This window comes from Mangifera indica, chromosome 8, assembly GCF_011075055.1.
Source record: "Mangifera indica cultivar Alphonso chromosome 8, CATAS_Mindica_2.1, whole genome shotgun sequence".
In the NCBI taxonomy this organism is placed as follows: Eukaryota; Viridiplantae; Streptophyta; class Magnoliopsida; order Sapindales; family Anacardiaceae; genus Mangifera; species Mangifera indica.
Genome location: NC_058144.1, coordinates 5,579,154 through 5,603,763, shown reverse-complemented (window position 1 = coordinate 5,603,763; position 24,610 = coordinate 5,579,154). Strand labels below are relative to the sequence as shown.

Below are 24,610 nucleotides of genomic sequence, written 5' to 3'. Positions count from 1 at the left end.
TATTTGATAAAATAAAATCTTAATATCATCGGAACTGTAAGAAGTCTTATAGATGAAGGCACCGCCAATGCCATGGTATTGTTGCAAAAATGCCTTGAGAATAATAATGACTAGCTGATTATTATTAATTTCCAGCTCTCCACAGTCCACCATTTGTGGAGGAGCTTTACGTGATTTCTTTCAAAAATATCTGATCGAAGATTCCAAGTTGAAATTCTAACCCATGGCAACTTGGCTGAAAAACTTTATCAAAATTTGAAAGTAACTGGGTAAATGATGATCAATGAGAATTTTTTTTAATTGCAAGTGGCTAAAATAAAGCCACGGTTGAATTTGAATAAATCCTTTTACTGCTATTGAAGTTCTTCTCTCTAACACTGTCGAAGAGAATTAGATTCTTCAAAAAATTATATATGTTTACAGTCGTCTTATCTTCAATCTTTATCTTACATTACTGTAACAACAAATCCAGGGATACAGTATAAAATAATCAAAATTGAATAAAAATTAAAATATAAAGAATATTATTTTGATATTTTTTAATATAAATTTTCAAACCTAAAAGATGTTAAATTATTAATTTTTTAAATCTAAGGGGATAACTACTAATTTTTCAAATCCAATGAGTCAACAGGCTCTCTTTAACCCTTTTGGTCAACCATTAATTTTTTTTCTAAAAGTTATAATATTCATCTAAATTCAACAATGTTAGAAGTTTTCAAAGCCGTTAAAATGTTTCAAAGCTGCAAAACATCAAAAAGGCTCTTCCCCTGTTCTAGATGAACTCATTGTTCACGAAAATGACATGAAGATTCGGTGGATTTTAACAGCCCCGATGAAGAATTTGAATCCAATTCTCTCCTTAGTTAGAAGTTGAAAACAGCAGCTGACTACAAAAACTATTTTTTTCACTAAGAGTTTGGAAAATGATTCCCCACATTTGTCGCCGATCATTTGTTCTAATGGACAGATATTAACCATCATGGATCACCTTCTTTCTGAAGTTTCCTTTTTGACATTATTGTTTATGTTTGTGGTCAAACAAGAACAAACAATTTGACGTGTTTCAGCTTGATCTGATTTTTGAGCTTGAAACTTGTTTTGTTTTTTCGACAAATAACAGAACAGAGGAGAGCTTTTAGGCCAAATTATGTCACAAACAAAATCTCTTGGTGGGTCGAAAGGTTACAATAGGCTTTTTATTCCAGCCTATAATTAAAAACTTCTGCAATAAGAATGCTAGCAGCACTCTTCGACATATTCCTTTGTGTAATATGCAGATTCTACCATCATGGCCATGAAAGCATCAAAAGGTATCCGTTCCTATAAAACAACAGAAGTAGCAACTACAATTTTTCATTCGGTTCGGTTCATTATAGATATATTGAAGCCTTTCTCAAAGATAAACTGATGCGGATATCAAGTAAAGAAAGCTTCAGTTTATGAATATGCCGAAAACAATCCAGAATGCTCGCAAGTATGAAGCCGGATATCTTTGACACAAGAACAAATGTTTTCAGCAGCAAGTATGTATGAGATCAGATGGGGCAGCAGGCGCATATATCACTGCTTTTGCATATTTTTATTCGTGCCTTGTTTTATACCAACTAGAAGTTTGGAGAAGGAGAAAATATCAATTGGAATCTGAGTATTATTATTTATTAGGCTGAAAGAGTTATTCTTACCCAAAGTTTATTCTATGTTTAAACTTTTATCCGTAAGGTTTTAAAAGTTTAAATATTTATTTTTTTATTAATTTTTTCTATTAAATTTAAAGATAAAATCGTTATTTAAAAAAAAATATTTAACTAAAATTTTATTTTATTTTCTTTCCGTAGTTTTAAAAACTAACAATACACTTCTAATAATTTTAAAAAGTTACATTCTCCCCTAGATTTTTTTTTCTCTCACCACTTTTCAACGAACTTTGTCGTCTCTAACTACATTTTCTCTCCCTCTCGACTTCTCTTTCCCATCCAATTTCTCTCGTCTCCGTTCTAGGCCGACTTCATCACAAACGGGACAAAGGGTTAGAGACAATGCTAAAGAAGTGAGGGAGAAAAAAGAAAAATGTAACATTTTAAAATTTAATTATGAGAAAAATTATTAGTTTTCTGAACAAAAAAAACAAATGAGGTTTTATTATTTTTAATATATTATTAATTAAATAATAATTTTATTCTTGAAACTAACTAATTCTATTAATTTTAAAAATTCATGAATGAAAGTTTAAATTTTTAATATTTAACAAACACCAATTTATAAAAGTAATAAACGTTGGGTACGGATATGTACTTGGGCCTTTGGCCTATTTATTACTACAATGGTACATCCAAATTATGTAACTTTCTTTAGCTGCTAAATTCGGGATACAAATTTCAAATTTGTAGTACTATTCTAAAGATTGTTCTTATCTTAGTCTCTTTTGTAACCGAGTTGCATTTGCATTATAATTTTCCAAGTTGAGAGAAGGGAATAAACCAGATAGCAAGAGTCATGCTCATATGTAGTACTTAGCCCGCTTAGCTCAACAGAACCTAAACCTTCTAGTCTTAACCAGAACGAAAATTTATTCAGCCCAACATAATCGGAATGGATTCCACTTTGGCCCGCTCTAGGTCAACCCGTCTGTATCCATATCACTTGCCTTTCTGAGCCCAAAAATTCCTTTTTATTATCTATAAATATTTTTCAGATATAAAAAAGGGTAATTAATTAAAATAGGCAAAAAATTAAGCGTTTATACGTTTTTAGGCCACCCTAGAAAAATTTTATCAAAATAAGCAAACCGTATTTTTTTTACCCTTTTTACCCTTATGTTGAAAAACCAAGTAAAAATATTTTTTCTGAGAATATACGTCGGTTTACGACGGTTACGATGGAAGCTAGGGATTTTACAGTGAAACCGTAAATATGTCGAATGTATATGGATGTTTTTGAATATTTCGAATGCTTAAAATGATGTAGTTTCGATATTAATGGATGTCTAGAAGTGTAGCCGTTGAGAGACAAAAACGCAAAAAGTGAACAGTGTCATGCAAACTGTGAACAGTGTCACGCAAACTATGAACAGTGTCACGCAAACTGCGCAAATACTGTTTATATCACGCAAACTGCTTGCAAAATCGCGCAAAAAATACTGTTTACAGACTATAATATCTACTTTTGCGCGATGTAAACAATGATTGCGCGATGTGAACAGGTTTGCGCGGTGTAAACAGTGTTTGCGCGATTTGCGCAGTTTGCGTAACACTGTAAATTTGCGCAGTTTGCGTGACACTGTAAATTTGTGCGTTTTTGTCTCTCAACGGCTACACTTCCAGACATCCATTAACATTGAAACTACATCATTTTAAGCATTCGAAACATTCAAAAATATCCATATACATAATTCGACATATTTAGGGTTTAGTGTAAAATCCCTACCCACCATTGTAACTACCATAAACCGACGCACATTCTCAGAAAAAATATTTTTACTAGGTTTTTTAACATAAGGGTAAAAAGGGTAAAAAAAATACGGTTTACTTATTTTGATAAAACTTGTTTAGGGTGGTCTAAAAACGTATAAACGCTTAAAATTTTGCTTATTTTAATTAATTACCCTTATAAATCGGAGCTTCTATCTAATGGGCCACTATTAGTCAAAGCCCAACAACCCAGCCCATGTCCCATCTCATCGTCGCTCCTTCGACGTAATTAACTCCGACGGGGGCCAAGCATGGTGTATAAATTGTCCTTGAATTGAAAAAAATCACCTCTCATCAACATCACAGCCCAACTCAAAATGGACGACGAAGCAGAGATATACGACGGCATTAGAGCCCAATTCCCGCTCTCCTTTGGCAAACAATCGAAACTCCATACCTCTCTCGAAAAAGTTCACGACTCCACCCGCCGAATCGAACCGCAACCTCCCGCTGCAACCTCCAAGAGTAATGACTTGCCGTCTCTCTCATCCTCCTCCCGAGCTTGGCTTGACTCTCTCCGAAAACCTAAACCTTCCGACGCGACAAAAGTGGGGCCTGCACCGCCTCCTGAGCCACCGATACAGGAGGAAGATGACGGTGACGTGATGATTGGCCCCCCACGGCCTCCCCAGCCTGCGGAAACTGAGGATGATGAGGGAGATGAGATGATTGGGCCACCGCGGCCGCCCGTGGCAGCAGAGACGGACGATGAACAGGGGGAGGAAGAGGAGAATCGATATCGGATTCCGATGAGTAACGAGATTGTTCTCAAGGGTCATACTAAGGTGCTATTTTTGTATCCTAATCCGTGTTTAAATTGTTCTTTCTGTTTTAAATCTGTGAGCTTTTTCTCGTGAAGTGTAATTAGGTTTTGCTTTTAAAGACATTAATTTATTGTCGGGTGTTTTGTCAGATTGTTTCGGCTCTTGCAGTTGATCACTCTGGGTCTAGAGTTCTCTCCGGTAGTTATGACTATACGGTGCGAATGTATGACTTTCAAGGAATGAATTCCCGTTTACAATCCTTTAGACAACTTGAGCCATTTGAAGGCCATCAAGTGCGTAACTTAAGTTGGAGTCCTACTTCGGACCGTTTCCTCTGTGTAACTGGCTCTGCTCAAGCTAAGGTACTTGTACATAATCGTCCTCTTTTTTCTTTTGCTATTATTTGGTTGTAATCTGTGGGTATATGTGATCATCAGTCACTGGTTTTACTTTTCATTTCAGATTTATGACCGAGATGGACTTACCCTAGGTGAGTGTGTTAAGGGTGATATGTATATTCGTGATCTCAAAAACACCAAGGGACACATTTGCGGATTAACATCTGGGGAGTGGCACCCTAAAAATAGAGAGACGATTTTGACATCATCGGAGGATGGATCTCTTCGTCTATGGGACGTGAATGATTTCAAATGTCAGAAGCAGGTCAGCTGCGATCTATTCTTCTATCATTGCAGCATTTAGTCAAGCATTCCTTATTTTGATGATGCAAAATTGAAAATCCTTAATAGCCGGCAAGAAATGAAGAGGAACTTTCGTCTCACACTGATCTTCTTATATAGTCAACTTTGCTTGATCAATTAATCTAAATTTTTCTTTTTCCAATTTTTATTCTTCAAATGCTTCAGATAAGTTTGGAGTTTATGAATTTAAAACATATCTGGCAGAGCAGGCCACATGCTTCCAATGATGTTTTACTGTAACTAACCAGGTTTACTTGGTCCAGTTCCAAGCTTTTCTTAAAAAGATTTCATTGAGAATGATTTGTGATTTTATGGAGAGTGATTTGGAATATAAGGCCTCGAAAATATATATTATTATATTTATCTGTGCATGTTTATTGAGGTTTCTGGGATTTTTTATTTTCTGCTCGAGTATGGGGTGATGCTGCATGCTATAAGTGTCTTTAAAGGCTCTTGGATTTCAGATCATTTTATGTTTGCATGCTCATTCTTAGGGTGCCTATACTGTTGGCAAGATTTTCATTAAATTTAGTAACGAAAGAAACAGCTGCAAACTAATGTGGAAAATTTCACCTGATCGGATAGGTTATCAAACCAAAGCTTGCAAGACCTGGAAGAGTTCCGGTTACCACATGTGCTTGGGATCGTGAAGGAAAATGCATTGCAGGTGGTGTAGGAGATGGTTCTTTACAGGTAAATGCTTGTTATGTTGGATATCACTTTGATTTGTTGATAGACTGTAGGCTAAGCTAGATAAGCTCTAGGCTTTCTCTGATTTTTTTTCTTCTTTTTGTGCTAGAATTTCTAAATATTTTGTGCTGCTTTCAACTTCTTGTTCTTTGCATTGTGTCTCATTTGCTTTGCATCAATGTTCTTATCTATGCTTTGGCTGTTTTACTCTTGCAGCTATGGAACCTTAAGCCTGGATGGGGAAGCAGGCCAGACGTATATGTTGAGAAGGCTCATTCTGATGATATAACTGGGCTTAAGTTTTCTAGTGACGGGCAAATTCTACTGTCCAGAAGCTTTGATGGTTCATTGAAGGTAGTGATTTATGTGTTCAGGACATCAGTGTTCTTTTTCCTCTGTGTATATCTGTTCATGCTGAATATGTGTTAAACTTTTCTGAATAAAATTTATGAAATCTGAGTTAGGTTTGGGATTTGCGCCAAATGAAAAAGTCTCTGAAGGTGTTTGAGGATCTTCCTAATCACTATGCCCAAACAAATATAGCATTTAGTCCTGATGAACAACTTATCTTGACTGGAACATCTGTTGAAAGGGAGAGCACAGTTGGAGGATTGCTTTGTTTCTTTGATCGAGCAAAACTTGAACTTGTTTCAAGAGTTGGAATATCGCCGACTTGTAGTGTAGTGCAATGTACTTGGCACCCAAAGCTGAATCAGGTAATACCATACAATATTTTGCTCTCATATCTTTTTCTGTTTTTTCTATTTTCTTTTTATTTTATCCTTGAATTCAAACTACTTTGTTGAAGAATCCCTCTTTTGATTGTCTTTGAAGCACACACTTAGAGACTTCCACAGTGTGCTAAATGAAAATTTTTGCTTAGATTGAAACTGCCTTTCTTTGCTTAAAGGTCTTTGCAACAGCTGGAGATAAGCATGTAGGAGGAACTCACATATTATATGATCCCACCCTTAGTGAGCGAGGAGCTCTTGTCTGTGTTGCACGAGCACCAAGGAAAAAATCTGTTGATGATTTTGAGGTACAACCTGTGATTCACAATCCACATGCATTGCCCTTATTCAGAGATCAGCCAAGTCGTAAGCGTCAACGAGAGAAAACACTGAAAGACCCTCTTAAGTCCCATAAGCCTGAGCTTCCCATTACAGGACCTGGGCATGGTGGAAGAGTTGGTGCAACTAAGGGAAGCTTATTGACCCAGTACCTTATGAAGGTATGATGTTTTCCTCATCAGCGTTCTTGTTTCTTTTTCTTCAATCTTTTATGTTATGCAAATGAAGTAAGTGGGAGTTGCTAACATATGGAGTTCTCTTGCAGCAAGGGGGAATGATCAAGGAGACATGGATGGAGGAGGATCCCAGAGAAGCTATACTAAAGTATGCTGATGCTGCAGCAAAAGATCCTAAATTCATTGCTCCAGCATATGCAGCAACCCAGCCTGAACCAGTTTTTGCAAAGTCTGATTCTGAGGACGATGAGAAATGATTCAGTTGTGGTAGTGTACTTGTGCCACTCTTTCTTTTTGTTCTTTGCTTTTGGTTTTCATTTGCTAATCAGTGATGGGATAATATTTAGGAGCCTTCAGTCATTTTACCGTTCAATTTATTGAATGCCTTGTATTTGTGTTATTGCACTTATATGCAGCTGGTTTTAGGTATGTTACCTTAAAATCACCACGATTTGAATGAGCACTAAAGAAATACATTGAACTGGGCATCGTTATACTGAAGGTATTATAACACAGTCAACTTGATCTGTTGTTGTGGATTTAAGTGAACTTTATAGCCCAGATCTGATATACATTTTTACTTCTCCTGGTCCACTTAATGTAGACTTTTCAATGATAGATATTCTGAAAGAAAGTTCATTTATTGGGAAATTTGATAATTATACTCAAACTAAGATGAGTTGAAAATGCACTAAAACTGCATGCTCTCTTGAATTTTATGGTCTGCCATACCAATCAGACGAGAAATTTTGTGGTGATGAGATGAATGAGTTCTTCATGTGCATTTTCGTGTTGTTTGCCTTTGTGAATTGTTATTAGTATTAATTTGGATGATTAGAGTTAAGTATTAACATGTTTGTTTGTTTTTCTCTTCACAATTAAATGGATTAACGCATTTTGAATTTACTACTGAAGTTGATTGTTTGACAGTAATGAGGAAGCTTGCATATGGATGTAATTTGCAGTTGGAATTTCTGCGCATCTAAAGCCATAAACAATGCTAACACGTCCTTGTCCTATATTTTATTGTTCTAAGGGGATTGATGTACACTAATACATTGTATTATGTCATTGATTAGATATTGTTGAACATTATGATCAGTTTGAAACAGCAGGTTAAAGAGATCATATAGGTTAAAATCTTTTTTGTATATGAAATCTAAACACTGGGTGTCAATGCATTTTCATTTATGACACTTGATGTCAGTTCACACGTAAGAGATCTTTTACGTATCAATAAATGCATGTAATTAATTTGTATTTATAGTATTAATCTTTTATGTATATGCTCTTGACACAAATTATAATTAAAAAGAAAATAAATTTATTTATAATAAATGGGTTATTTGTGTGGTTTATCACAAAATGACTTTGTAATTATTTTTGGATTTTTCTTCAAATAAACCAAGAAAATAAATTGTTTGTGTTAGCTTTTATTCTTTTCACAAATAAATTTAGTGTATGGATTATAATTCCTCGCTGCTCTAAAAATCATAATTGAAATCATATATTATTATTAAAATAAAAAAGCAATATACCGATATATTAAATTCAAATATGACAACTAATACCACATGCAAGTTGCCAAAATTGCTTTGGTGCACAATACAACTACCAACTTATCGCTCGCAACCACTATTTTAATATTTGTGTAAAATTTTTAGAAGCAAGGAAAAATTTTAAACTTGGCTCCTCACAAAGGAGGGTTGACATGCCTGAATGTCAACCCAAATTTAATTTCGATTGATTGCATGTCAACCCAAATTTAATTTTGATTGATTGTAATTCATATTTTATATTTAATAATTATTAAAATAAAATTATTTATAAATTTATTTAACAAGTAATTATTCGGATATGAAATAATCAAGATAAATCCTTGTTAGAATTTTAAAACATTGGTGACTATTTTTTTTTTTTAAACGAAAATATTATTTAAATTAGATTGTTATATTATGATTGAACTAATTATATTAAATGGGATGAATCTTAAATTCAGTCATTAATTTTATAATCACTGAAATAAAGAATTTACTTTTGATATATTAATAAAAAAATTTAAATTTATATTCTGTTTGCCAGGGAGGGAAGAATCCCCGTGCACGCCGCAGTCAAAATCGTAGCACAGTTGGGTTGGCCTAGCTGCCGTCTTTGACTCGTTTAATCCCGCCGCAACCCAGCGAACAAACCACTTGCCTGAAACGATAACGCCCCCAAAATCCTATAAATATCAACTCACACAAAGCCTATTCTCATCAATACATTCCAAATGGCTCTAACCTCCAATTTTCTTCTTATTATATGTTCTCTTCTTATCTTTTCATCTTCCGCCATAGCCCAAAGTTCTTTTCGTCCCAAAGCCCTTGTTCTTCCAGTCTCCAAAGATACCGCCACTCTTCAGTACGTTACCCACATTAACCAACGGACCCCCTTGGTCCCCGTAAAATTACTGGTTGATCTCGGAGGTAATTTTCTTTGGGTTGATTGCGAAAAAGATTTTGTGTCATCTTCATATAAGCCCGCCCGCTGTGGTTCAGCTCAGTGCTCTCTTGCTGGCACTCATGCTTGCGGAGGTAACATATGTGGTCTTGGCCCTGATAATCCTGTCACACGTGTCGGCACACATGGTGATTTAGGGCAAGATATTGTGTCTCTTCAATCCACCAATGGATTTAATCCTGGCAAGGTCGTTTCTGTGCCCAATCTCATCTTCGTTTGTGGTGCAACTTTTCTCTTAGAAGGCCTGGCTAGTGGGGTAACCGGTGTTGCCGGTCTTGGAAGAAGCAAAATTGGACTTCCTTCACAATTCGCTGCTACTTTTAGCTTTGATAGAAAATTCGCCATTTGCCTGAGCTCCTCATCAAGTTCTAATGGTGTCATTTTTTTCGGAGATGGACCTTATGTTTTTCTTCCGAACATTGATGTATCTAAGTCTCTTACTTACACCCCGCTTTACATCAACCCTGTCAGCACCGCCACCGGTTACTTTCTCGGCGACCCTTCAGTGGAATACTTCATCGGTGTAACCTCCATTAAAGTTAACGGAAAAACTGTCCCATTGAATTCAACATTGCTAACCATCGACAGTGAAGGGTTTGGTGGAACAAAGATAAGCACCGTTAATCCATACACAGTCATGGAAACTTCAATTTACAATGCTTTTGTTTCAGCTTTTGTCAAAGAGATGGCAAACGTCACCAGAGTGACGCCTGTTGCGCCTTTTGGAGCGTGTTTTAGCTCGAAAGGCATTGGCAGTACGCGTGTTGGTGCCGCTGTACCTCAAATCGATCTTGTTTTGCAAAGTAAAAGCGTGTACTGGAGTATTTTTGGAGCAAATTCAATGGTGGAGGCGAGCAAAGACGTATTGTGCCTAGGGTTTGTGGATGGAGGGATAAACCCTAGAACTTCCATTGTTATAGGAGCACATCAAGTGGAAGACAATCTTCTACAGTTTGATATAGCCACTTCCAGACTTGGATTTAGTTCTTCCTTACTGTTCCGACGGACCACGTGCTCCAACTTCAACTTTACATCCAATTAATGAATGCAGGACTCCATATTTATTGTACTTTTGAATTTGTCTGTCAGTTTTTTTTTTTGTTTTTTTCTTTTTATAAAATAAAGATGATATCCTGCTTGTATTTAAGATATATTTTTTCCTTAAATAAATGGTCATAAATCCACCATGGTCAAGTGTCATACTTGCGCCGTTTTGGTTGTAATTTTAATTTGCTTGCTTTTAACATTTATAAGCAGAGAGGATTAAGTACTCAGAGGTACGAGTAATTAAGCACGAATTAAACCCAAGTATTCGTGCTTATGCTTAATGTTTAGACCTGTATAATTTTTAGGCCAAAGGACTATACCCCACCCAAGGTATGCTGACTTCTTAAAGTTTTTCTCGTTAACTTTAAAAATATCATTTACCTATCTATGATCGATTAAATTTATTAATTTTAAAGATAAAATTTTTATTTTATATTTAATATTAAAAATAAACTTAAAAATGATTTCATTTTTCTCTTTAAAAGTTTAAAAATTAACTTTTTTTCCCTAAACCAAATTTGAAAAAATCACATTTTCCTCTTAAAGTTTAGTTTCAAAATCTAATCACCTTCTCTAACACCATCACCGGCCGTCTCTCCCTCTCGACGGCTCCCCATCCTTCGATGTGTTGTCTCACCTCTACCTCAACCCCTCTAGCATCCAAAAACGTCATCCGAGAAGAGGAACTATCTTCCCAGATGATGAAGATGAGATTGATCGATCTCGTTTTCGTTATCTGGGAAGATGAGATGACTCGTCTTCCTCTGGAAAGATGATCGTCATCCCAGACAACATTTTTGGATGCCGAAGGGGTTAGGGTGGAGGTGAGGCAACACGTCGGAGGATGGGGAGCCATCGACAACCGATGATGGATCGGGAGAAGGTGATCAGATTTTGAAACTAAACTTTAAGGGGAAAATGTGATTTTTTCAAATTTGGTTTGAGGAAGAAAAATTAGTTTTTAAACTTTTAGGGATAAAATGAGATACAATTTTTAAGGGTTAAGGTTCCGTTAATTTTAACTAACCATGAGTGGGTAAATAATATTTTTAATGTTAGTGAGAGGAACTTTAAAAAATTAGCATAACTTGGATGGAAAATAGTTTTTTGACCTAATTTTTATATATAAACAATTATATATTTTAATATGATAGAATATTTAAAAATTAAAAATAAATTAATATTTAATTATAAAATAATATATTATTATTTATATATAAAAATTTATACATATAATTAAAAAATCTCCCCTGCCTCGGGGCCTCTTGTTTCATGTAAAAAGCCGCCTGTATTAAAAAACCAGGTGCACAAACGAATGGATACAAAGTTGACTAGTTTGACTACGAGATATGGATATGATATGAGTATATTATTTAGAAAACAAAATAATAGACAGGTGACTTGGATAAGGTCAAGGTCAAAGATGTGACACGTCAACAATCTATACGAGACAGAGGCATTGCATGCAAGATTTGCTGTCTCCCACTCAAGTCGCCACCACGGACGTCTCCATGGCGGCGCTAAACTCCCATTCATTCTACACCTTTCTATTTTATAGGTGTAAAATGTAATAAAATTCGTGATTGACCAATTAATTACTAGGATATTAATTAAAATAATTCTTTTTTTTAAATTATACAAATTTAACTGTACTTTTCTTTTTATATTTATATAAATATAATCATAAAATTAAGTTTAACGAAATTATCATTATATATAAACTAAAATTTTCAATCATTCTCTATATTTTGCAAAAATCAATTTCACAATCTCTTATATAATTTCCAGTTAAAATCTATATATTTTAAGGTTTTTGCATTTGGAGGCAAAAGTTTATCATGTATTTCAAAGTTTTCTTTATCATATTTTATTATTTTCATGATGTTCATCTGACTTATAAATCTAGATTTATTTTTTTGGCCTTTATTGGATAAAAGAAAATTATTAAAATTTTAAAATAAAAGAAAAAATATGATAAAATTTTAATTTTTTAATTTTTTTTGTCAAATAATGATGTTACTATTAATCTTAACTAAAAATTTTAACAAAAAAAAAAATTTAGGTTTTTAAAACTTTACGAAGAAAAATCATTTACTTTTTGTCAAATGATCCCCTACAATGATCGTCTGAATGATCCCGATGGTGAGAGTGGAAAGAGAAAGACATTAGTGATGAAGTGATGGTGCAAGAGGAGAGCAAAGAATAACCTAAGTGTGGAGGAGAAATAATTACTTTTTAAAATCTAAAATATTTAGATATGGATAAACTTGTTAATTTTTAAAATTTGAGAAAAAATAAAATAAAATTATAATTTTTTAATATCATTGATAAAATAATTATTTTATTTTTTATTAAAATATAAAAATTTAACAAAATTTAGATGATAAATAAATATTTAAATATTTAAAAATTAAATTATATGAATTTGAAAGTCTTTTGGCCTTTCATATACTAATTTCCACGTCTCAGTCATATTGTACCACCATCCCACACTATCATCGTTCACCAACCAACCTTGTTTTATTCCTAAATTATCACTATATATTTTTCTTATTTCCAATTATATCCTCCCTTCCCTACATGTTTACTTCACTTGCACGTCTCCACTCGCAACCACACGCTGTCATAAACGGCTCCGCTCTCGCCCCCACACTGTCATAACACGCAGTCGCTCTCCCCCTTTCGTTCTTTAGAAAAATCCTTTTTTAAACCCATAAACGCTCTAATTTCGATTTTCCCTTCTTAAAACCTCAATTTTTTAATGAATTTACCGTGAAGTTTCTTCTTTTTTTTCCCTTCTATATTCTATTTCAGCTCTGTGAAAAAGTTCTCATTTTTTTAATGGATTCCATCACTTATTAGCTCTTTTGTTTTCCCTGTTCTTTTGATTTTCTGTCGATTTTTTTTTTTTTTTTATCTATCTAATGTAAAAAATTGGAAACGCTGATTTATTTGATGAGCAAACAGAAAGAGAAACGTAATTTCCTTATTTTATTTATTTTCTAAATTATGGGCGAGAGTCAAATGGTATTTGATGTAAGTTCCGATGAAGAGAAGGGCTTTGACGAGCCAGAAGGACACGACTACAGCTGGTTATCAAAGCTTCTTTGCGATGAACCGGACGACTCTGATGAGGTGGTAGTGGTGGGTGGGATCAAGTCAAAGTCTACCGAATCAACGGTCTGCAATGAAGATGACGACGATTGTGTCGTTTTGGACGCTGACCCGGACGAACCCTTATCGGCTGATAATGATAAGGCGGGTGAGGGTGATGGTGAGCGCGAGGCTGAGGGTGAGCGTGATGGTGATGGAGATGGAGAGGAAGATGATTTGGTTGTAGTGGGAGAAAAGGGACAGGTGTGTATAGATTCAGTTGTGTTCTACTCGTGTTAATTTTATTTTAATTTAATTCTCTTGTAAAACGAAGTGACACAAATTATTGATAATGGAAAATGGCGTTATAAAATATGAATTCCATATTATGTTTAGAAGGATAGGCTATTAATGGTTTGATTAATGTCCTATGATGTGGTCTACTTTGGTGTAATTGGGTTAGTTTTGTTTACTCATACATGAACTTTTCTTCAGCAACAAGGCAAACCTGAAAGGGTGAACCTTAGGAATCTAGATAATATGGTCCATTGAGAGTTAGTGGGCTTCTTTTCCATGTAAATATTTATTCACAAATGGTTGTAGGATTATACCTGTCTTCTAGAAGCTGTATGTCGAAAAGAACCAATTTTCTTTTTCTCTTCTTTTTTTTTTTATCAGTTACGGATATGCACCCTCTTCAATGTCATACCACCCAAAAAAGATGACAAACTTCTTTGAAAGATAATTTATCTACAATGTGAAGTATGATCTCCTGAAAAGTTTCTGGATTTCTGAAGAACATTAGAATCACCTTTGAGATTTCTCGAACTGAGGACTTGTTTGTTTGGGCCTCAGTACCTTGGTATGTTTGTTGTTGGGCTATTCAGCATATGCCTACATATCTACACTTGATGCTCAACCTTTTTTTTTTTTCACTTTGCACATGGATGACCTTGTTAACTCACATCACCTTTCAATTTCCCTGATTATAATTTTGATTGGGAGGTGTAGCACCATACATCTGACAAATGGTTGTTCTCTCTTCATTGTGATTTTAGATTGCATGCAGAGACTTCCCTCATCCACGACATCTTTGTGCTAAATGTCCTTTCATTTCTACAGCACATGAAAAGCATTGTGACCAGGTAAGTTCTGCAGTTTTCCTTTTTTTCCCCTGAATTATTGGCAGAGACCAAGTGATTGACATTTCATGGTGCTGATTTATGCCTTCTCCTTGCCAAAATGCAGTGTCATTGTTATGTCTGTGACTCAGTTGCTCCATGTGTTCATTGGGGTTCGGGTGTTTGTGATATTGATCATTGTCATGCTAATGAGAAGGAAGAGTTTTGGAAATCTCTGCGGGAAAATTTCAGGCTTCAGAAAGATGCTCCTATACCTGTTAAAGTTCCAGACACCTATCGACCTACAACATTTCTGCACCTTAATCAAATTCCACCTCGTGATATTATTCCATTGGCATCCGATTGTGTACCACATAATCATCTTTCCAGGCCAGTCATAATCCGTGCTTGCTCCTCTTCAAACGAGTTGAACATTCCAAACCTCGTAAGTCAGGGTAGAAGCAGACAGTCAAGAGTAGTTTTTAGAAAAAATTTGTCACAGACACAAATAGTTTCTCGTATGTCAACTTTGCTTAGGGTGCACAATAATGTCATCCAGAGGGACAGAGGTCTTAATGGTGGCAACTTACGAATGTTTAGAAGGCCTGGGATCACTGGAGGAGCCTCTAAAATTAACCAATCTTTCTATGGCTCCACAAACAATACCAGAGGTGCTCATGCATCACAAATGACTCTTGTTCCTGTTCCAGGGGCCACATCTACCGATGAGATTTACATGCAGGTCCCTGGCACGAGTCAGGATTCATTTACATATCAGAACTTTCCCCAGACTGGCACTGGAAGTGTCTTTGTGAGTACCATGCCCTTCCAGGCCCCGGTGTACAGTCAGACGATTCCAGAACCTCAAGCATACAGCCAGCCTATGTCTCAACAACCAATATATGGCCAAAGTATTCCTCAACTGCCAATAAACTGCCAGCCTAGTCATGGACTTCAAGTAAGCAGTGAAAATGTTCCTCAACCCCCTGAATATGCCAAGCATATTTCTCAATTAAATGATGGCCTACTTACCAGTGAGTTTGGCAATCAAAGGATAAATACCACATGTCCAAATCTTTCCGATTTTAGCCAATGGGTAAATGTCAGTGGAAGCAATCAAGAAACTCCAAATGAAAATCATCATTTCCATAGAACTGGGTCTACAAATGAGCCATTACCTTTTCAGGAGTTCAATTCACATTGTAATGAAGGTGCCAAATTCAATTACAGTGGACACGAATTTGATAACGTCTGGTTTCAAGATAATCATGCAGTGCAGGTGCCAGAAGCATTTGTGCCTGCACATTTTGTTGATGCAGGTATGCTTTTATTTGATTCTGAAACCTCTTTCAATGGTCTGGCACATGTATAGCGGGTCTTAACAAAAGAAGCTGAAAATAATTATGTTTTGTAGGTTGGGCTTACACTTTGTCAGAGGACCTATTCTAGTATACAATTAATATGAAATGAAGTTTAGAAAGTGTCTATTAGATAACATGAATCTGTACAGAGTAACAGATGCAGACATCGTTTTTTTTTTTTAATCTTATTGAATCCCAAAGCTTAAATTATTTCTCAGTTTCCTCATGAATGTGATTGGAATTGCATTCTTCCCTGAATTTCTAAATTGTTGTCATGCTGTGTGCATACTTTCGTAAGGAATATCGGTTTCCTTACTGATATGTATTATATTTAAGGGCCTCAACTCAACTATTGCTTCATAAATCAGGTGAGTAATGTGATGGTCACCTTGTCTGGGTAGCACTAAAAGAAGCAAAGCAATAAAGGATTGTGTGAATTAAATTGTCTTAGCTATATCAACAAAATTTCAGATATTTTCTACGTGTCAAAGAGGTCACATAAAGTTACATATTCTTGATAAATTTTCATGACATGACAGCATTCCATTATTAAAGCCAGCATGAACAATGGTTGTAACGTTTCTTAGGTAGATTATTTTGAACATTTAATGTTAAAATGCTGAGTTAAATAAATAATGTTGTGCAATTTCTCTCCGCAATACGTTAATTTATAAGATGTAATTACTATCACATCACATTGTATTCAATAATATCACGTGCACTATGAGAATTAATAGGAAAAAGAAGCATACGGTATATTCTCAACTTAGCCCTTGATATGGTAAAGAAGTTAGATGGGGAATGTATGCTTAGCAGCAGAAGCTCGAACTTGCTGTATTGAATTATGCGACCCAAGAAATACAGCAATGTAAAAGAGATTCCACATTGTAGTTTGTTTGTTGAAGCTGCACTCTCGTCTATTGTCTGTTTTAGGGTCCAAATCCAGTAAGCTGCCAACATACATTTCAAGTGGTTCAATCTATAATGAGTTCAAATTAAATATTGAACTCTTTTCCATCAAACAAACCAAATTCAAATTAATTCAAACATTTGAATGTCAAATTAAAACCAAAATGAAAGTATTGTTTAACTAAATTCAAACCTTGACTTATCAACCTCAAAACAACTCTTTTGAATTTGAACCGATTTTAAACTAAACCTTGTTTAGACTCAAATAAGATCGAATCCAACCCTAATAGTAAAAGAGAATGACTTTCATTTACAAAGGGTTGTAATGATTTCCAACAACAGATGAAACAGACGATTAATACATGCATCCAAAAATAAAGAGAAATATTATACGTATATATTTTAAATATACAAATAAATACATATTTATACATGTTATCACGTGATTAAATAATATTATATCTTTAATTTAAAATCATTTAATCACATAATAACACACTTTAAGTGTGTATTTATTTGCATATTTAAAGTGTTAAACGCATAATTTTATTGAAGAATAAAATTTAGCGGATACATAATACAGGGAGTATACAACTGACACATCCAACTCGTGTACTAACGAATCAATACTTTCAAAATTAGAAGCCCAGGGCCGAACATGAAAACCGCAAGAATCACAGCGGCCGATCGGCCACTTACTGAAAGGCCCCATCGCATTAGAACTGTACAATTAAAACGAGAACACACGGTAAAGATAGATACCTCAATTCAAACCCAATCGCTCCATAAATGCCTAGAAAGGAGTCCCCCATGTTCACTCATACTCCCTCTTAACCTATAAAAGGTTGCTTTACTTCGGATTGTTCTTAAGGGGCCTGATCTATTCCCATGCCTAATCGATAAAGACAAGCCATCCCTGCCCAAACTTGAAGCTGAAAATACTCTGTTTTCCGCATCTTCAAGCGGACCAGAACTGTACTCCATTGTTATGAAAGAAGAGGCTTGACCGTATGTTAACCGTGGAGTGAGTGCACCAGCATTCCACCAACTGCTATCTGAAGGTGCAAGGTCACCTTTAAAGTCAGAATCTTGAACAGATGACTCCTTTTGGCTATTGCAATCCCCACAGGTTTCATCCGTATCATTATATATCAATTTCAAAGCCTGCACAACTTCACCCATAAATGGTCTATGCGTCACCTCAGGATGAACACACATGGAAGCAATGGCTGCCACCTTTGCCATGTCATCGAAGTCATAACTTCCAGCCAAGGAAGGATCAACCAATTGCTCCAAACCTTCTCTACTGGTCAGCAGCGGTCGTGCCCAAGTTACAAGATTTTCTTGTCCCTGAGGTTGGGACATATCCACAGGTTTTCTTCCAGTCAGAAGCTCAAGTAGAACAACCCCATAGCTATAAACATCACTTTTCACGAGTAAATGACCCGTCATTGCATATTCTGGGGCAACATACCTGCAAATCAATAAGATTCACATACCATCAAAGTCTGACACAGAAATGGCAGCGACTGATGACAATTGTTTCAAGAGTTATTTGGCCAAGAAATTCTATGAATTTAAAAAATAATAATAAATAATATGGACACTGAACATGAGTCCGTGGTAATAATTTGGAAATTTTGGGGATGTAAGATAATGATGTACTAAGTGAAAGTACCCAAAAGTTCCCATGACACGAGTAGATATATGTTGACTGCCTTCAGTTGCTTCTCTGGCCAATCCAAAATCTGAGACCTTCGGTGTAAAGTCATCTTCTAGTAAAACATTGCTGGCCTTAAAATCTCTATGGATCACGCGAGGGTTAGAATCTTCATGAAGATAAGCCAATCCTCTTGCTGCTCCAAGGGCAATCTTCATGCGTGCTTCCCAGTCAAGAGGTCCTCTTTTTTGGTCAACACCTAGAACATCAATGTGAGAGGAACTTATGAGAATTTTTTTTTTTTTTAATATCAACTAGAATCAGAGAAGGACTGAATCAATATTGCCACACAAGAAGAAATTAATAGCGTGGTAAGGTGGCATTGGTATTTTTGTACCACTAAAACAAAACGCTAAATGGAGTGATTCAGCTTATGACTAGAAAATAATTTATAGCAGTTAAAAGATTTGAGGGTGAAAGGGCATACCATGTAAGTGGGACTCAACACTGCCATTGCGAACAAGTTCATAAACCAAGCAGCGTCTGCGTCCTTCAATACATATACCAATCAATTTCACAAGATTACGGTGATGTAATCTGCTTAGCATCTCTACTTCAGCAATAAATTCACGGTCCCCATTTTGATTATTCTTTGTAAGCAACTTAACTGCAACTTCCATCCCATCCTCCATAGTACCACAATAAACACGTCCAAACCCTCCTTCCCCTAAAATCCTCTTTGAACTGAATTTCTCAGTAGCCTTGTCAAGCTCAGAAACCGAAAATGTTTTAACAGAGAGAATACAAGTAGCCATGGTGGACGTTAGTGACACTGAGGTTGAGCTTGCGATACCACTAGATAAGACAGACCCGATTCCTGAATTACATGTAAGATCCAAATACCTTCATTATATTTAAAATAATGTAGATAAATTCAAACTGCATTACTGAAATCTGACAAAGCTTTATAATGTGACACTGTACAAGTAATTTGAGACATGTGAAAACCATAATCAATTACATACTCACCAGATCTTTTGTTTATAGATGATGCAAATGCTGGACCCACAGCACATGATGGCCCTCTAGCCTTCCTCCACTTTACAAGGATGGAGATTGCTCCTATGAACACCAGTAATACTACAAATGCAGACAAAGCAATGATACAAATCGTTCTCAGACTCATCCTCTGATTTTTATTGACAAAATTTGCAGTGATAGGGAGACCTCCAACATTTCCACTAGGACCACTCCCTGTGTAACCCCCATATGGTGGAGAAGAAGGAAGTCCTGAAAAAGATTCTTAACTCATAACCACGTGTAACAAATATATTGGTAAGCAGTCGATTTTAGAGTTGAGGTTCCTACCTGGATAACTTATATAAATGACTTCATAATTACCAAAGAGAGTTGTATTTAAAGGAACTTTCTTATGCACCAATCTTTCATATGTCAGATTAGCAGTGGTGTTATCAAACTTATCTCCCAGTGGAACCAGGTTAATTTCTACAACTGTCTTTCCCTGATTTTGGCTATCAGCACTAGCACCCATAATTTTGACTTGACTTTGTTGCAAATAAGTTCCTGCTGCAACTTCAATCTCAAGCTCATTCATAACAGGAAAAACAGCATAAGGAGCTACATCCAAAAGAAGCTTGACTTTCATGGGAAACACACAACCACAAGGTGAACCAAAGGGAGCAGCAGTCAATGGATCCACACAAATTTGGTCACAACCTACAGAAGACTATATTATTAGTACAAAATTTACAAAATACCCAGCAGGGGACAAACTATGCCCCGAAAATTTTAGCGTTAACAAATGCAACACTACAGCATAGAGCAACTTAAACAAACTCTACTGTGACACCCAAGAGTAAGACAATGATCATCATAAAAGAAGTTTGTAATTGTAAACCATTCCACTCTATAAGAAAGTGCCAACCAAAGGAATCATAACAACAAATTATTAAGAGTAAATATTTTCTTATATCTAACAAGTCTCTGAATAACAACGCAAAGTTCAGTAAGTGTAAAATTGGTTTTCGAGTCAATTTATTATGAGCACTACAGCAAGGTTTTTTGTTCAGAAAACCCAAATTAAAGAAAAGAAATCGCCAGAAACAACACAGAAGAATTCATACAGCCGAGAAAAAAATATCTTGACAAATTTTGATCTTTCTCCTGTTGCATATTCTATTTAACTTCCTCAGTCAGTATAAATTTCCAATGAGTAATTCCAGAAATCCGAAAAGAGCACGGAAATTTGAAGTTCTGGCAAATTGTTATGCATCATGTAATGCTGGCCATAGTGGCAACATAGATCCTCTTGTTTATATCTCCTTCCCCAATGCTGTGAGACTCCACTCTATTCTACACAACCTGCTGACAAACTATCTATAGAATGGTGAAGAATACCATAACACAATGTGTCCTTACCAATGAACACATGATGAACAAAATTAACTGAATACTCATGATGTCTTTGAAACTTCTCCACTGTCCAATGGTCATGAAAATTGAGGGAGAGAGAGGAGAGAGAGATTCTACAGCACAATTAAAAGACCGTCAATGAAATATAACCTTGTCCTTCAGAAGGGGAAGGGGTGACCACATGAGGCTTTCCATGATGATGATGGCCACCACGATGATGCCTTGGAGTTGGATGAATGCTAGGGCCTGCAACGAAGGCTGCAATAGAGAAGATAAAATTAGTCAACTAGTTGCAACAATGCAATGGCAAAATGTCAAAAACCTGAACAGGCAACATACCTCGACGGATAGGAGAAGGTGCAGGTGCCAAATAAGGTCCCAACAAAGGCCTATCAACTTGTGTTTGACTTCGCCTTGATTGAGCAAACGACAACCTCATGGAAATTCCCCTAGCTGACAGCAGTACAGATACCTCATAAATTATCCATGTGTGAACATTTAATGCACATTTACCCCAAAAAAATAAAAATAAAGAGGCATATAAACTAAATCAGTGAAGGTGAACATTTTATACGGCAATTTTATACAGTCCAATTTCCTTCTCCATAAGGTTGTAATCCACTGATAACTATTTTCTCTAACAATTTTGATTTCTAAAAGATGTTATCAGGTCAACTTAGCACCAGAGAAAGATTTTTTATATGTCCATAAGTTTTTATAATTTTTGTATAGGAATTAAAACTTTCTGAATCAAGGAATGAAAATTATAATAAAAAATCCACTAATCAGCAATTTATAGTAATTTACAGCCTTACCATGTTCTACTAAGACTTCTCTAGTTGATGACGGTAAACTTGAGTGCACAGAAGGAGATAAGTAAATGTGGAATAATGAATGCCCTGAAATTAAACAGAGTATGTATCATAGACAATATGCCTGTGTTGGATAAAATTGGTACAATCAAATACTATATGAATTACATCGCAATCAAATTTTAATATGACGATAAGAATCCAACATAGAAAATATGATCATTCTTTGAAAAAGATAAATCAAAGATAATTGGTGTGAACTCTTTAAGATTTTAATGTCCTTTCCTATGCCTATGCTGAAAATGAAGATAAAAAAATATTCTCATTTTGTTACCAAGATTCAAATGTCTTTTAATTACGACCTGTATATTCATAAGTCTCTCATGGAAACACATCTAAAGTTATATATTTCAATGTCTTCTGGTAAAATCTTTAATTTCACAAATCAATATAATATCCTACTGTTAAAAATCAATACATAAAACAGAAAGTATATACATCAATGTATAATTCAATGCCACACACATGCAATAAATAAGCAAAACAATGATCTAACAGGAACGAAAAAATATCACAAACAATTGAAAATTGGTTTAACTTTCACAGGGAAACCAGTAATTTTACATTATACATCTACAGATGCTGAAACTTTATAAGATATGGAAACATTTGCAACCCGTACTGCCATCCCAGTTTTTACAATTTTCTTTGAATTAAAGAGAACTACAATTAGCTTACCTTGAATGAAGAACTAAGTTGCACTCTACTAATCAAGGCTTCACAAAGGGTTTCCATGTAAGACAAATATTTAGTAAAGGAGTTACAAAGAAAATAAACGCTTAATCCTTTTGATGACCTTTTTCAAGTTCAAATTAGCTAGTAGACAAAAAATGCATCAGCTTCTTGTCCAGGTGTTCACACCACAGAGACAAAAACTGAACTTAGCTGCTTAGCAATTGTTTAACAACGAAAACGCCAAAACTAAACCTCCAAAAGGCCAAATATAAATAACGACACCATTTTTCCCTAATAAACCCGGGGCTTTCTCCCCTCCGAGAAAAATGCCGCAAAGCGGAATGGCATTAATCTTAAAGAGAGTAATACCTAAGCATGGGGAAAGAAAGCTGAGGAGGTGAAGAGTAAGCAGAGTTAAAGAAGGCATCTTCTAGCTTTAAACCGAAATCCAAACAGAACATTGTCAAAAACTAACGCTTTCCAGTTCAACGACCTCGCCGGAGACTGACCGTAGCTTCCTTTGGTTTCGTCGAGCCACTCGCAGCCGGCAAACTTCAACAACGCACTCCGTGGCCACAAGAAGACACTCCATAATTATAAAAAGCTAAAACGAAAACATCATACGACCTCAGCTTCGAGTTCCAAAAGAGCAGAAAATAAATAAAACCCTAAGAGAGAGAAAACAAAGACAATGTGTCAACGTGGGTATCCGAACTTTTGAAAAATTACAGATCCGTAAAACTCGGTAAAGATCTAGCAATGGAAACAAATACAAATACAGAAGTAGATGTTCGAGAGAAAGCGCGTAAAAATGGAGGATCTACGAAGAGGGAGGACAGAGCAGAGAAGAAAGAGATCTTGAAATGAAAATGGTAGGCGAAACAAAAATGGGTGGGGTGCGGTTTTGATTCAAGAGTGAAAGGTTGGTGAAGTTGCACAGGGAGATAGAGTGAATGTGCCAGAGATGGAGTGAGAGAGTGTGTGAGGTAAGGTGGTGGGGCCTACATTGCTTGTGTGTAGCTACGGCAATGCTCTACTGCTTTTGGTTCGGAATTTAATGATGACAGTCTGGTCCACACGTTGATTAAGGCGCGTGGTGGTGAAGACTTCACATATAAAGGCACTTTTGCTTCAGTCACTTGGAAAAAAGCCTGTCTGTTTCTGGAATTCCAGAAAAGGCAAAAGATTACCGTAGAAGAATTGGAAAGGATATTGTCATTAGTCAAACCTGACGCCGCCCGGCTAAGCTGTAATACAAATGTTGATGATATTGTTATTATTATTATTATTATTATTATTATTTATGTAGTTTAACATATTTTCTTAATTATCATATGGATGGTCACTATCTCATTATCCTGCACGGTTTTTGAATTTTAAAAGCATTTTAGTCACATGTTTACTGATAATTTGGGTGACGTAAATAATAATAAATGTTACCCGCTTAATTTTCACCAAAAACTTATCCACACTATAAATTTATTTATCACTTTACCTTTTTTTTAATTACAAAATTAAATTGATTAACCTAAATGCGTATATTTAAAGCAGAAATATTTTTCTTTCACGGGTTTAAACAAAAATATCTTTATTTTAAAGACTTAAATGAAAATATTTTTTTTAAAAACCAAAAATATTTTTTATTATTTCTATAAAAATTATCACCCATATACTTTCATCATATCATTCAAAATTTTAATTTCATTCAATATTTAATACTATAGGTTCATGAGTTCAGGTGAAAAAAAAATTATTCGTGATAAGTGATATAATCCCTGAAATATTATATTAGTATTATATTTCATGCATTACTTGAGTTTGCATTCATATTTATCCAATAAATTGTTATTAATAACACCACAATATAAATATTACAATAAAACATATAAAACAAGAAATCATATGCATAACCAATAATTATTATAAATGAAACATATACATAATAAATAAAATCATAAATAAATATATACATAACCAATATACAAAATCATACCCACATGTAGAATACGCAATCTACTTGATGAGGATTATCATTTCAGCCTTCATCTTATAATAAAAATGAGGTCAAT

General features: G+C 35.2%; 4 protein-coding genes across 11 annotated transcripts; 3 read left to right on the top strand and 1 right to left on the bottom strand.

The window, feature by feature from the left end:
- The first annotated feature begins 3,739 nt into the window (after positions 1 to 3,739).
- On the top strand, positions 3,740 to 8,089 carry LOC123224102 (WD repeat-containing protein 70). Of its 6 annotated transcripts, none has more exons than XR_006503900.1 (10): positions 3,740 to 4,255; positions 4,384 to 4,596; positions 4,697 to 4,897; positions 5,521 to 5,628; positions 5,842 to 5,979; positions 6,090 to 6,341; positions 6,536 to 6,856; positions 6,961 to 7,138; positions 7,288 to 7,373; positions 7,802 to 8,089. XR_006503900.1 is itself a non-coding variant. In XM_044647630.1 (9 exons), the coding sequence occupies exons 1-8, from the start codon at positions 3,788 to 3,790 to the stop codon at positions 7,126 to 7,128; spliced, it is 1,869 nt and encodes a 622-aa protein (XP_044503565.1). In that variant the 5' UTR covers positions 3,740 to 3,787; the 3' UTR covers positions 7,129 to 7,138; positions 7,802 to 8,089. The 6 variants fall into 6 exon arrangements, 2 of the variants coding, with proteins under 2 accessions (XP_044503565.1, XP_044503566.1); XR_006503901.1 differs by having other exon boundaries at positions 7,787 to 8,089; XM_044647630.1 differs by lacking the exon at positions 7,288 to 7,373.
- A 1,042-nt stretch (positions 8,090 to 9,131) lies between these two features.
- Positions 9,132 to 10,593, top strand: LOC123223089 (probable aspartic proteinase GIP2). The gene has a single exon (XM_044646155.1). It carries the CDS (start codon positions 9,141 to 9,143, stop codon positions 10,410 to 10,412), a length of 1,272 nt encoding a protein of 423 aa, XP_044502090.1. The 5' UTR covers positions 9,132 to 9,140; the 3' UTR covers positions 10,413 to 10,593.
- Positions 10,594 to 13,016: 2,423 nt separating this feature from the next.
- Positions 13,017 to 16,250, top strand: LOC123224491. Of its 2 annotated transcripts, XM_044648172.1 has the most exons (4): positions 13,017 to 13,774; positions 14,569 to 14,655; positions 14,759 to 15,950; positions 16,046 to 16,250. In XM_044648172.1, exons 1-4 carry the CDS (start codon positions 13,427 to 13,429, stop codon positions 16,078 to 16,080), a joined length of 1,662 nt encoding a protein of 553 aa, XP_044504107.1. In that variant the 5' UTR covers positions 13,017 to 13,426; the 3' UTR covers positions 16,081 to 16,250. The 2 variants fall into 2 exon arrangements, with proteins under 2 accessions (XP_044504107.1, XP_044504106.1); XM_044648171.1 differs by having other exon boundaries at positions 13,018 to 13,774; positions 14,759 to 16,250.
- Positions 16,251 to 17,431: 1,181 nt separating this feature from the next.
- On the bottom strand, positions 17,432 to 23,556 carry LOC123223899 (receptor-like serine/threonine-protein kinase ALE2). Of its 2 annotated transcripts, none has more exons than XM_044647364.1 (9): positions 22,911 to 23,556; positions 21,810 to 21,893; positions 21,334 to 21,447; positions 21,145 to 21,252; positions 19,930 to 20,298; positions 19,591 to 19,851; positions 19,049 to 19,438; positions 18,580 to 18,820; positions 17,432 to 18,375 (listed from the first exon to the last, which is right to left on the bottom strand). In XM_044647364.1, the coding sequence occupies exons 1-9, from the start codon at positions 22,966 to 22,968 to the stop codon at positions 17,670 to 17,672; spliced, it is 2,331 nt and encodes a 776-aa protein (XP_044503299.1). In that variant the 5' UTR covers positions 22,969 to 23,556; the 3' UTR covers positions 17,432 to 17,669. The 2 variants fall into 2 exon arrangements, with proteins under 2 accessions (XP_044503299.1, XP_044503300.1); XM_044647365.1 differs by having other exon boundaries at positions 22,545 to 23,053.
- Positions 23,557 to 24,610: the final 1,054 nt, after the last annotated feature.

Excerpts from the sequence above, each read along its gene's own strand:
- LOC123224102 (XM_044647630.1), top strand. The coding sequence starts at position 3,788 with ATGGACGACGAAGCAGAGATATACGACGGCATTAGAGCCCAATTCCCG. Across the intron at positions 4,597-4,696 it reads CTGGCTCTGCTCAAGCTAAG|ATTTATGACCGAGATGGACT; the intron begins GTACTTGTACAT and ends TTTTCATTTCAG. Across the intron at positions 6,342-6,535 it reads GGCACCCAAAGCTGAATCAG|GTCTTTGCAACAGCTGGAGA; the intron begins GTAATACCATAC and ends CTTTGCTTAAAG.
- LOC123223089 (XM_044646155.1), top strand. The coding sequence starts at position 9,141 with ATGGCTCTAACCTCCAATTTTCTTCTTATTATATGTTCTCTTCTTATC.
- LOC123224491 (XM_044648171.1), top strand. The coding sequence starts at position 13,427 with ATGGGCGAGAGTCAAATGGTATTTGATGTAAGTTCCGATGAAGAGAAG. Across the intron at positions 13,775-14,568 it reads TAGTGGGAGAAAAGGGACAG|ATTGCATGCAGAGACTTCCC; the intron begins GTGTGTATAGAT and ends TTGTGATTTTAG. Across the intron at positions 14,656-14,758 it reads ATGAAAAGCATTGTGACCAG|TGTCATTGTTATGTCTGTGA; the intron begins GTAAGTTCTGCA and ends GCCAAAATGCAG.
- LOC123223899 (XM_044647364.1), bottom strand. The coding sequence starts at position 22,968 with ATGCCTTCTTTAACTCTGCTTACTCTTCACCTCCTCAGCTTTCTTTCC. Across the intron at positions 19,439-19,590 it reads ATCTATAAACAAAAGATCTG|GAATCGGGTCTGTCTTATCT; the intron begins GTGAGTATGTAA and ends CATGTAATTCAG. Across the intron at positions 18,376-18,579 it reads CGTGTCATGGGAACTTTTGG|GTATGTTGCCCCAGAATATG; the intron begins GTACTTTCACTT and ends ATTGATTTGCAG.